A 9,031-nucleotide genomic window follows, 5' to 3' on the forward strand; every position below is an offset into this window, starting at 1 on the left:
ATATGAAATGAACTACTCTTTGCTCGAAAGGACATGCTGTGCCCTGGTGTTGTCAGCCCATCGTCTGAGGCAGTATATGTTGAGCTACACCACTTGGTTGGTGTCCAAAATAGACCCAGTCAAGTACATGTTTGAAAAATACGCTCTCATCGAACGGATCGCTCGATGGCAGGTTCTGTTGTCAGAATTCGACATTGTTTATGTCACTCAAAAGGTGATAAAAGGGAGCACCTTGGTAGATTACCTAGCTTAGTAGCCCATCAACAACTACCAGCCTATGCATCCAGAATTCTCAAATGAGGACATCATGACCTTGTTCGAGGAGGGAGTGGAGGATGAAGATAGGGATAAATGGATTGTGTGGTTCGACGGCGCGTCTAACGCACTAGGCCATGGAGTTAGGGTGGTTTTGGTTACCCCCGATGATCAATGTATACCCTTCACAACTAGATTGGATTTTGACTGCACAAACAACATGGCTGAGTACGAGGCATACGCCCTGGGGATCCAAGGGCAATTGACTTCAAGGTCAAGTTGCTCAAAGTATATGGGGACTCAGCCTCGGTAGTCCACCATTTAAGAGGAGAATGGGAGACCAGGGTTCATAAGTTGATACCGTACTAGGCCTACATCAGGAAGCTGATAGGGTACTTCGATGACATATCCTCACACCACATTCCTAGACAGGAGAATCAGATGGTCGATGCCCTTGCCACTTTGGCATCCATGTTCCAACTGACCCCGCACAGGGATTTGCCGTACATCGAATTTAGATGTCGTGGAAAGCCTGCACATTGCTACTTGATAGAAGAAGAGCAAGATGGCAAACCTTGGTACTTCGATATCAAGCGATACATCGAAGACAAGGAATACCCACGAGAGGCCTCCAATAATGACAAGAGAACGTTGTGAAGGTTGGCAACTGGCTTTTTCCTAAGTGGAAATATCCTGTACAAGAAGGACCATGATATGGTTTTGCTCTGATGTGTGGATGCCAGGGAGGCTGAGCAGATGCTAGTGGAAGTGCATGAGGGATCCTTTAGGACACATGCCAACGAACACGCCATGGCCCAGAAGATTCTGAGGGCAGGGTATTAATGGCTCACTATGGAAACAAATTGTTGTATCCATGTGAGAAAGTGCCACAAGTGCCAGGCCTTCGCCGATAACGTCAATGCTCTGCCCATGCCTTTGAACGTCTTGGCAGCACCTTGGACGTTCTCTATGTGGGGTATAGATGTAATTGGAGCTATCGAGCCTAAAGCTTTGAATGGACATTGCTTCATTTTGGTCGCCATTGACTACTTCACCAAATGGGTTGAAGCGGCTTCGTACGCCAGTGTAACTAGGAGTGTGGTGGTTAGGTTCATCAAGAAAGAGATAATTTGCTGGTATGGTTTACCTAGGAAGATTATCACCGACAATGCCACCAATCTAAACAATAAAATGATGAAGGGAATGTGTGAGGATTTCAAGATCCAACACCATAATTCTACACCTTATAGGCCCAAGATGAATGGGGCAGTTGAGGCTGCTAAGAAGAACATCAAGAAAATAGTTCAGAAGATGACCGTGTCATACAAGGATTGGCACGAGACGCTCCCCTTTGCGCTGCATGGTTATCGAACCTTCGTGCGCACATCCACTGGGGCAACCTCTTTCTCTTTGGTATACAGGATGGAGGTTGTGCTTTCGTTTGAAGTGGAGGTCCCTTCTTTGAGAATTCTAGCCGAATCAGGACTGGAGGAATCAGAATGGGCCCAAACTCGCTTTTATCAGTTGAATCTTATAGAAGGTAAGAGGTTGGCCGCCATGAACCATGGACAACTATATCAAAGCCGAGTAAAGAACACTTTTGACAAGAAGGTGCGCCCCCGCAAGTTCAGTGAAGGGGATCTCGTCTTGAAGAAAGTATCCCAAGCTCAAAAGGACCACATGGGGAAGTGGGCTCCAAATTATGAAGGACCTTTTGTTGTGAAGAAGGCGTTTCCGGGAGGGGCATTATTGCTTGCTAGCATGGATGATGAAGAGTTTCCTTCGCTCATGAATTCTGATATCATCAAACGATATTATGCATAATACCTAGGGCAGCTAGAAGGTTCAATACATGATTATTCTCTAAGGACTCATTGGGTTTTCTAAAGTCTTAAAATCTTTTGTAAACCATGTTCGCAACATTAATAAACATTGGATTAATGATTTGCATCTTAACTTCCTGTGTTATGTCTTTTACTTCTTAAGAACATACACTCTAGACCTTGCCCACTAAATCTGAAGCCATTTGGCCCGATCAACGGGGTGTCGTAAGCGTTAAAGTAAAATTGAACACAATAACACTTGTTTAATTGTTGCAATTAAACATCCAAAGCATGCATGCATTTGCATCTTGTCATCTTGCGGATCGAGGGTGAATAAAGCATCATTTTGAGTGATGGTCAATACCACACCAAAATTGAGACAAGGGTAAGTGAAAGGTAATGCAGGCATTTTGTGGTGTTGTTTCACATTTGTTGCATGATGTCATTTGCTTTGTTCAAAGCTTAGGGGTAGGTACGAGCAAGTGCTAGGCCCATGATCAATCAATCATCATCCCATGTCCGGCTCAAGATGTTAAAGAAGCACTCCTAGGAGGCAACCTAGTACCTCTTGTAGAAGCAAGTTTCATGATGATGAACCAATCAATTTTGATGATGCCAAAAGCCCAAGTGATTGATTCAAGACTTCAAGATCAAGCATCAAGAATCCAATCCAAGATTCAAGATTCAAGAGAAGAAATCAAGAAGCAACAAGTCAAGACTTCATATAGGATAAGTATTAAAAGATTTTTTCAAAAACCAAATAGCACATTTTTGTTTTACAAAAGAATTTTCTCAAATTTTCTAAGTTACCAAAGTGATTACTCTCTGGTAATCGATTACCAGTTATCAGTAATCGGTTACCAGTGACCCGTTTGGTTTTCAAAATGTTTTCAAATGATTTGTAACATTCCAAAATGTTTATCAAATAGTGTAATCGATTACACTAAATTAGTAATCGATTACAAGTGAATCTGAACGTTGGAATTCAAATCCAATTGTGAAGAGTCACAACTTTTCATAAAATGCATTGTGTAATCGATTACCCCTTTGTGGTAATCGATTACCAGTAAACAGTTTTGAAGAAAAAGTTAAGAGTTATAACTCTTAACATGGTTTTCTCTAAAGTCACAACTTTTCCAATGGCTTCTTTGACCAGACATGAAGAGTCTATAAAAGCATGACTTTGACACACATTCAAAAAGACATATATGATATTCTTCTAAACAATTATTTTTCACAATCTTTCTCTAACCATTGCCCATTGCTTTTTCTTTGCCAAAAAGCTTTCTAAACTTTGTTTCAAAACTTTGTTTTTCTACAAGTGGAAATTCTGCAGAAAACAAAAGTGTGCTATATTTTCATCCCTTCTTCCTCTTGACAAAAGATTCAAGGGACTAACTGTCTGAGAATTCTTTTGATTCTCCCTTCCCTCTCTTGACAAAAGATTCAAAGAACTAACCGCCTGAGAATTCTTTTGATTCTTCTCTTTCCCTTTAAACAAAAGATTTCAAAGGACTAACCACTTGGGATATCTTTCGTTTCCCCTTACAAAGATTCAAGGTACTAACCACCTAAGAATTCTTTGTCTTAACACATTGGAGCGTACATCCTTTGTGGTACAAGTAGAGTGTACATCTACTTGGGTTATGATATTAAGAACAAGAGAGGGTACATCTCTTGTGGATCAGTTCAAGTGGAGCATACATCCACTTGGTTGTTAAAAGAGAACAAGGGAGTGTACATCCCTTGTGGATCTTTGCTTGTAAAGGATTTTACAAGGTTATTGGAAATCTCAGGAACTGGTGGTTGCTTGGGGACTAGATGTAGGCACGGGTTGTTGCTGAACCAGTATAAATCTTGTGTTTGTCTTCTTCTTTTCTACACTCTTTAATTTCCGCTATGTACTTTTCATTTCTGCTTTACTTTTTGTCTAAGTTATTGTTTCTGTTCTTTACTTTCTCATAACTTAGTAGTAAAGCCTAATTGAATATAGTAACATTAAGAAGGATAAATTTGTAATTAGTCAAGACACGTTCATAATTAATTCAACCCCCCCTTCATAATTATTCCGAGGCCACTTGATCCAACACCTCTAATTCTGGTCTTTAAAATTCCTGTTTTTATTCATTTGTTTGTTTTCTTGAATTATATTTGAATTCACCTAAATTTATTTTGCAACTATAGGAGTTTAAAAAAAAATATAAAAATAACAAGGGATAATCAAATTTTTGTAAAAGGACTTTGCAAAAAAAAAAAAGGAATTAGCTCGCTCGGGCGAGCATGTCTGACGAGAGTTTTTAAAAGGGGGGGAGGGTGAAGCCATTTCTTCACCCCATTTCTTCCACAAACTTTCAAAAATGCCAAGTGCCTATGGTAGTGCTCCAATTCAGCAGCCCCAAGCCTCCATTAGTGTGTTTTTGCCTTCATTTTGCACTTTTATTCATCTTCTACAAGTGAGTACCGCTTCCTTTCAAGTTTTGGCTTTCCATTATGGTATTTTAGTGCCTTATTTGTCATGTTCTTGGCAACTTTGTGAGGCATTTTGTTTATGAATCCATGCTTTGTTTGCTTGATTTGGGGGCTGTAGGGGATGGCCATAAGCCCATCTTGGATGTTGGTATGAATTGACATGTCATATTGCTCTCGTTCCTCATTTTTTCGTGTTTGAACATGTGCCCACCAACTATTCAGTGAAATGCCTCAATGACCTTTGCATGTGATATTGTGAAGTTTGAATCGTGGAATAAATTTGTGCATGTATGGCTGCCATTTGGGGTGTGTGGATAGCTTAAGATGTTAGAATAAAATGCCAAGAGCATGACTTAGGCCTAGGAATCTAAGTTTTGTCTTGGATGCAAAAAATGCATGGATTACATGAATATGAGAGCATGTTTGTTTGGATTTTAGACTAGCATTTGAACTTGTTGCATCATGGTGGGCTCCTTGCATCTATATCATAAAATGCCTTTCAAATATATATATATATATATGTGTGTGTGTGTGTGTGTGTGTGTATCATAAAATGTCTTTCAAAAAAAATATATGCATGTATATAGATATATATCAGAAAATAGCACATGCACCAATGTGTGATTGTTTTCTAAATTGCACGTTGACACTTGCATTTGGTGGAAAGAAATATGCACCATGCAACTTTGTTTGGCTTTTGTTGTGAAGATTGGTATTTTATGCAAACTAACTTTGCGAATGTGTCCTCGTAGGAAATGGCTCCCAAGAAGCTTCCAGCCAAGAAGGCAAGGAAAGATGCCACTAGAGAAGGTTCCAGTGTGGCCCCACAGGTGGATGTGGAGTTTGATGGACATTGGTTCCAGAGTAAGGAACACCAATGCCGATTTGAGGCAATTAAGGTTGGTCGTTCCTCAAGGAGAGGCAGGTCCAGTTGAGGGACGGAGAGTACGCTGAATTTCAGGAGCAAGTTGCCAGGAGACAATGGACTCAGCTTGCGGCACCCATGGCTAAGTACGATCCCAAGATAGTCATGGAGTTCTACGCCAATGCCTAGCCCACCAAGGAGGGAGTCAGAGACAAGTGCTCCTGGGTGAGGGGCCAATGGATCCCCTTCGATGAGGATGCCATTAATCAGTTCCTGGGGCATCCATTGGTCTTGGAGGAGGGCCAGCGCTGTGAGTTTAGCCAGAGGAAGAGTCAGGCCTTGGGATTTGACGAAGAGGCCATCAGCCAGCTGCTGTGTGTTCCGGGGTAGGACTTTGCCCAAAACGTGGCGGGGAGATAGGTGCGGATCATGTGCACTAGCATGACCACCCTCACACAGATTTGGATGACGTTGCTGATCTCAAACGCTGTATATCAGTTTGCAGGGATCACGCCTCCTAGACACCCAATGGACCCAGAGAAGTCCAACAAGGCACTGGGGTTTCCAGCTTTGATCACGGGCCTTTGTCAATTCTATGGGGTACCGGTCACTCCCACCAAGCTTATCTGGCCTCCTATCAGTAGGGCCTTCATAGAGAAAAATTGCATTCCTAGGTAGGCACAACAACAGGGTGAAGCACAGCAACAGCAGTAGGAGGGCCAGCAGCAGCCAACCGTAGATGCACTTCCACCACCTCTACAGGAGCCACCATCTCTGGATTCTATCTTTGCCCACTTGCAGAGGATAGAGCTCCAGATGCACACATACATGCAGCATGTGACTAGCCAGCAGGCGACTAATCACAGGAGTCAGGTGCAGCTGAATAAGAGCTTCTATCGGTACACCCAGCACTAGCAGAGCCAGGACCTCAGTCCTTTCCCATGGCCTACCCCTGAGCAGTCCGGGGCCACGGTTGCATGGCCGGGAGATGAGCCCGACTTTCAGATAGGGGCAGGACCCGCAGGGCCCCCCGGAGATGAGGATGGAGCTCAGGAGTATGACGATATGGTTGATGTGTTGGAGTACTTCATGTGAGGAGGCGGAGTTGCATGGCCGGGGTTGCCTGAAAAATTGTGATTTCATCTTTATTTTATGTTATCGCTTTCAGTTTTTTATCTTTTATCTCATTTTGATAGAACTGGACTCTATGTTATTGCTTTCAATTTTTGTTGTATCATTATGATAGACCTAGACTCTATGTTATCGCTTTCAGTTTTTGTTTTCTCATTGTGATGAACTTTATCGCTTCTAGCGTATTGTCATAATATTGCATTGTGATGGTTTGTTTGAATCAAGAAAACTAAGCAAAAACTAACTAAAGAAAAAAAATTAAGAAAGAAAACTAAAAAGCCAAGACGCTTTTGAAAATAAATGACCACCAATTTTTTCTTTTGGAAATTCACGGATCAAAACACAAAAAGGTTTTTGAAAGAAACAAATGTGCGCTTAAAGGGTGAACGCGATGAAAGATTTTCCAGAATTCCAAAATGGACTCGAGTGTGTGCGTGACTTGATAAAAAAGAACAATTTTTGAAACACTGGTTCGATTTGGATGGGGAAACAAACCCTAATCCTTAATGTTTACATGGCCACAAAAGCCTTATGTGTGAGTGTCCACATGGATGTGTGCTTATGACTATTTTGCATAAATTTCTAATTGTTGTAATATGTGTTTTCATGGAAATGATTGGGGCACTCCCTTATTCCTGAGCCATTTGCCAAGTAGATATTTGACATAAATCATGTCCCACCATTTGTAGGCCTTTTAAGCCAAACATTGAGATTTAGCCATAACCTTGACCTAGGACGGAAGTTTCCAACCTTACCCTAGGAAGAAAGAACTAGAAGATCTTCCAAGAGAGGCTTCTCTTACCTTGGGTTAGAGATGTGCATTGAAAAAGAAAAAAAAGGGAAAAAAAAGAAAAGGAAAAGAGAAAGAGAAAAAAATCAATCAATCAAAGATTGAAGGAAAGCGAAAGAAAATAGAACAAAAGGAAAAAGGGGTTCTTTGAACCAAACGATGTCTTAACAATGTGCAGAATTGTCAAAAGAGAAAAATATAATAATAACTTGGTTGAAACCTGGGGGGTGTAAAGAGATCACCTGCTTTGGTTACAAACCAAGTCTTTGTGTCCTCTTTGCTCCACGCCGAACCAAAGAACAAAAAGGAAAATAGAAAAGGGAAAGGCCAGAATATCCAAAGCCAAATTCCCTACCGAAATCCCACCTCATAAAGCCCTATTGATCCATGATGATTGCGCATGTTATCTTTGCTTGGATGGGAAATGACTTGCAAAGACAATCTATGATATGTCTATGGTTTGGAATTAGGATGAAACACTTGCCTATGTGAGATTTTATACACCTTGAGCAATTTTCCCCTATTCGGTTGGGCCCAGTATTTCTTATAATGCTCTTTTAGAGACGAAATGCTAATATCTAAATCTCATTTTTCAGTTATGAGAAATTCTATCTGCATGATTGTTAAACAAGTGGCCTCAATAACTTAAGATGGCGGGTGAATTAAGTTTAAAAATTTCCCCTAATCAAAATTTTAATTCTCTCTTGAAATAGAATATGTAGACTTAATATGAATGAAGTGAAGAACAAATCAATTGATACTTCTTTAAAATAAGAAAAGCAAAAATAACATGCAATAAATTAAAGAAGTTTAGGGAAGAGAGAAATGCAAACTTAGTTTTATACTGGTTCGGCCATGTCCTGTGCCTACGTCCAGTCCTCAAGTAACCCACTTGAGATTTCCACTAACTTGTAAATTCCTTTTACAAATTCTGAACAACACAGGGATACCATTCCCTTGTGTTCAGAGATCTTTACAAATCAAGAGACCCACTGTCTCTTGAACAACAACTGTTTGCTTTAAAGTAAGAAGAATATTTCTCTCTTGTATAGAAGAATGTTACAAGATGAAGATCTTATAAGAACCCTTAATGATATTGCAAGTGTTTGGCCAAGGCTTTCTTTTGAGAGGATATGACAATTATCGTTCTAAAAAGCTTTGAAGAAATTCGAACCCAAGTCACCTATTTATAGGCCTTTGGTAGCCTTTCAAAAACTTGTAAATAGTTGTGACTTTTGGGAGTTATTTTTAAAATTTCCTCACTGGTAATCAATTACATAGTTAGTTTTGAGGAGTTATGACTCTTCATATTTGAATTTCAAAAGTTTGTGATTGGTAATCGATTACACAAGTTGTTGTAATCGATTACTGGTTTAAAATTTAAATTCAAAAACTTTATGAAAGCTGTTTAAAATAGTTTTGTCTCTGGTAATCGATTACAATCTCTTTGTAATTGATTACACATTCAAAAATTCAAATTCAATTTTTTCTAAAATTGTTAAAAACTTATTTTAGCTTCTGGTAATTGATTACAACCTCTGGTAATCGATTACCAGAGAGAAAAACATATTTTCAAAAACAAAGTTTTACTTAAAAACTTTTGTAAGATGTTTCGAAGAATTAACCTAAGGCCAAACCTTTGCAGTCTCTTTTAAGAGATTCTCTTAACATACAATGGACTAATTGTTAATCGTTTCT

The 9,031-nt window shown here is 39.9% G+C and overlaps 1 protein-coding gene across 1 annotated transcript; it reads left to right on the top strand.

Annotated features, from left to right (window-relative positions):
- The first annotated feature begins 307 nt into the window (after positions 1 to 307).
- LOC102669411 (uncharacterized) lies at positions 308 to 1,098 on the top strand. The gene is made up of 3 exons (XM_006603184.1): positions 308 to 543; positions 636 to 905; positions 999 to 1,098. Exons 1-3 carry the CDS (start codon positions 308 to 310, stop codon positions 1,096 to 1,098), a joined length of 606 nt encoding a protein of 201 aa, XP_006603247.1.
- The last annotated feature ends 7,933 nt before the right edge of the window (positions 1,099 to 9,031 follow it).

This window comes from Glycine max, chromosome 18, assembly GCF_000004515.6.
Source record: "Glycine max cultivar Williams 82 chromosome 18, Glycine_max_v4.0, whole genome shotgun sequence".
Taxonomy (NCBI): domain Eukaryota; kingdom Viridiplantae; phylum Streptophyta; class Magnoliopsida; order Fabales; family Fabaceae; genus Glycine; species Glycine max.